At 35.6% G+C, this 3831-nt stretch overlaps 1 protein-coding gene across 1 annotated transcript; it reads right to left on the bottom strand.

Moving 5' to 3' along the window:
- Positions 1-1209: 1209 nt before the first annotated feature.
- LOC142553483 (dof zinc finger protein DOF2.1-like) lies at positions 1210-2675 on the bottom strand. Its single transcript, XM_075663764.1, has 2 exons — positions 2429-2675; positions 1210-2173 (listed from the first exon to the last, which is right to left on the bottom strand). The coding sequence occupies exons 1-2, from the start codon at positions 2477-2479 to the stop codon at positions 1382-1384; spliced, it is 843 nt and encodes a 280-aa protein (XP_075519879.1). The 5' UTR covers positions 2480-2675; the 3' UTR covers positions 1210-1381.
- Positions 2676-3831: the final 1156 nt, after the last annotated feature.

The raw sequence follows: 3831 nt of genomic DNA, 5'->3' as shown, positions 1-3831 counted from the left end.
ATTTGTATTAAAAAATTATGTGGACAAAAAAATGAAATTCATACATATTTGAAGAACTATAATGGATGTGCTTCAGAGCTCTTAACCATGGAATTGATGAGATAAAAAAAGAGATTGAAAGAGATATTGATGATGAGTAGGGTTTGAAGGATGTTTTTGTAATTTGATATAATAAAAAGATTATTTTGATATATTAACTTAATTGAACGTTAAAATTAATTAAAATAATGGGTGGCCGCGTGTCCAAATGTAGTAACTACCTAGGCAGCCCCTAGCAAAGAGCCAAACCTTGTATTATATGAAATATTAGAATATAGTACATTTTTTTATTATTTTACATGGAATTTGAACTCACGCCCAAATCTTAGTAAGATTTGGTCCGGCAAGGACGTGGAAACTGAGTAGTCCCCCTTATTATATAATAATTATAGCAATCACAATTTTTTTAATATTATTATATAATAATTATAGAATTCCAATCACAATTTCTTTTATGGGATACATCTACCTAAAAATAAGAAACAATTATGAAAGAATATATCTCGAAAACCCCTTCAACAATATAATATATGACGATGTACTCTCATTTAATAATATAAGAACATTCTTGAGAACTTAACACTGCCAATTCCAAGTACTTTGTCCAGAGTTTCAGATTGTTCAGATTATGAACATCAAATTCTTCAGTTAGTCACTTTCTTTACATAACCCAACAGATTTCCCAAAAAACATAACCCAGATCTCATGCGTACGCATGAATATATTTGTGTGCGTGCGCGCTCGCGTGTTAAAACTAAAGCATACATATTATATTAACATTTTCGCGTGTTAAAACTAATGCATACTTATTATATTAACATTTTGTTGATTTAACGATAAAAAAAACATGTTAGAACTCGAATGTTATATTGCCGAATTCATTTTAAGACCATTCAACCGATATATCATGACGACTAACATGTTGGTAACTGGTTTGTTTCATCCTACCCGTGCAGGCAGTGCCTGCACGGGCAATGAACGGCCCGGATCACTCCACATGAGTGATCCGGGCCCACCTCCATGTAAAAAAAAAAAAAAAATTGGCTCGAAAAAATCCGAGCCGTTGGATCGAGTGCCCGCAGGGGTAGGGTCGACCGAACCTTGGTAACTCGTGGATCTGGGAAGTTAAGAGATTTTATGACCAAAAAAGAAATAAACAGTAAATTTGATTCAAAATGAATCAAATCCCCCTTAGTACAGACCAAATCCATAGCCGTAAGATTAAAATTTAAGTTATAATGACAAAGAAAACAAAATAACCATCAAATCCCTATAACGAACCACCCTCACCCCACCACTCTTCTTGCATACATGTTTGATTTTACCCATTTTTAACTATTTCTTACATCAGAGGAGTATTCAAAAGTCCATGCCAATTAGTCGATCCAAGCGCATTATTCCAGCTTGTGTTCACATCCCCTCCAATGTTCTGCCATGGAAATCCCCACAAAACCTTGTTTTCACCTTCTTTCGCGCTGCAGATTTCTTGCTTCACTGTCGCTGTGACGGCTGTGGAACTTGTCGTACCGCTGTTAATTTCCTCAAAACCCATTCCCATTTGGATTCCCTGCAGGTTTCCATTGTACAGATTGTGATTAAACCCAAACGGGTTTTCGAGAAATCCACCCCTGACAGCATCAGATCCAAGAACATGATCGTTATAGGGCACGTTTGGATGATTTCCCGTGTTTAAAAAGTCATAATCATCCAGACCCATCTGTCCTTGTTTCTGAAGCCTGGCGAATGCGAGACTAACATCATTGGAATCATAGGACACATTCGCCAAACATGGAATGATTGAACCTGGAATGGGGATCAGCGGCTGTTCTTGGCTTGACCGTTTCGATGATGCCGATGATGATGAAGAAGACGAAGACGACGATCTTCTGTTCCTCCTGCAGCCTCCGCCCACCGGAACATTTCTCAAAGTCCCACCTTTTGTCCAATACCTTCTGCAAGATTTACAAAAGTACCTCGGCTGTGAGAGGCTGTAATTGTTGTAATAACAAAACTTGGTGTTGTTTGAGTCGCATCTAGGGCATTTCAGGGCTTGTTCTGCAGGCCTTGGTTTCTTTTCTTGCTGGGTTTTTGAGCAAACCAAAATGCTTTCTAGTGTTTGATCAGAAGCCATTTCCTGCAATCATATAGTTGATTTCCAGCTTAAGAAAGACTTATTCATGTTTAGAAAATGAAATCTAACTAGGATCTGCAGAATCAATTATTTTAACTTAAACCCATTTCATTTAGCTTCAAGAACACCGAAACGAAACAGAAAACCAGTAAAATACGAACCGATTCAGCACTGTACATTCAAATCATCAAACCATATTTTCACTCGAACATCAAAGAAAAAAAAACATATAAATACAGACGAACACCCACATCCCACCTGGTGTACTTGGAGTTGGTGCTGTGCTTGACTAGAAGAATCCATCCCCATTCACACCTCAGCTTCTCAGAAAATATACCTCAACTTCTCGTACAATTTAAGATCAACTATGTGAAAATCATGCAGAGGTATTCATACATATAAATATAAATACTACAAGGGCAACATCGTACATATACATGTATATATACTGATGGAGAGAGAAGACAGTGTGGGGCTGTGGATACAGAGATAGATTGTGTATGTAATGATTACGGGGATCGTACTGAAGTTGGGCATAGGGTGGCTGAGGGCCCTTCACAGCTCATGCCACAATCCTCGTTCAAATTTGGACTATAACATTAATCGCCCATGTCCCTCTCTCTCTCACACTATCTAATTTAATTCTTTTTTAAAAAAATATTACCTTCAAAAAAACTAATGTTTTGGTGAATCTGTTTACCCAATTCAAATTTGTCCTTTCATGCTATTCCGAAATTACAAATACAATCCTTATTTTTAGTTAATTTACACTTTGTTTGATGCCAATTTGATTTGGAAAAAGATAATTTGAAAGAAAATTCTTCAAAGTGGGGAAAATGAAAGTAAACCCATCAGCGATGTTGACAATTTATATTTGACAAAAACTTTTGTGAGACGGAGTCGTATTTTGTGAGACGAATCTCTTATTTGGATCATCCATGAAAAAATATTACTTTTTATGCTAAGAGTATTATTTTTTATTGTGAATATCGGTAAGATTGACCCGTCTCACAGATAAAGACTCGTGAGATCGTCTCATAATAGACCTACTCTATATATTTTTGTGAGAACAATCGATAAAAAAAATAATAATAAAATAATGTGGAAGATAATAACGTAAGTCTGAATTGAATTTAGGCAGATTTTGCAGAGTGGGTCCATTGGCGTGGAAAATGCAACGGTATTGGGCCCTACTCGGCAACCATTTGAAACGGACGCCAGAAGGGGGACCATGCTGCTGCCGCTGCTGCTACCATCTCCATATGACCATATGTTTCTTGGATCAATTCACTGTTCTAGTATTTTGGTTTATTTGTTATTAACTAGTAATTTATTATTTTAAATAAATACAAAAAATTTACATAGAGATCAAATTTACGATGCCAAATTACACACTATCTAATCCGGTTTTATCATTTCAAATATTTATATTGACACTCTCACATATCGTATTTTGTGAGACAAATATCTTATTTGGGTAATCCATGAAAAAATATTACTTTTTATGCTAAGAATATTATTTTTTATTGTGAATATCGGTAGGGTTGACTGACTCATCTCGCAGATAAAAATTCTTGAGATTATCTCACAAGAGACATATTCTTTAAAGTAACTAATTTTCATATGTAAAACATGTTTTTTAGAAACCAAAAATAAATTCC

This window comes from Primulina tabacum, chromosome 8, assembly GCF_025594145.1.
Source record: "Primulina tabacum isolate GXHZ01 chromosome 8, ASM2559414v2, whole genome shotgun sequence".
Taxonomy (NCBI): Eukaryota; Viridiplantae; Streptophyta; class Magnoliopsida; order Lamiales; family Gesneriaceae; genus Primulina; species Primulina tabacum.
Note: the sequence above shows the minus strand (reverse complement) of the source record. Positions and strands in the feature narration are given on the sequence as shown.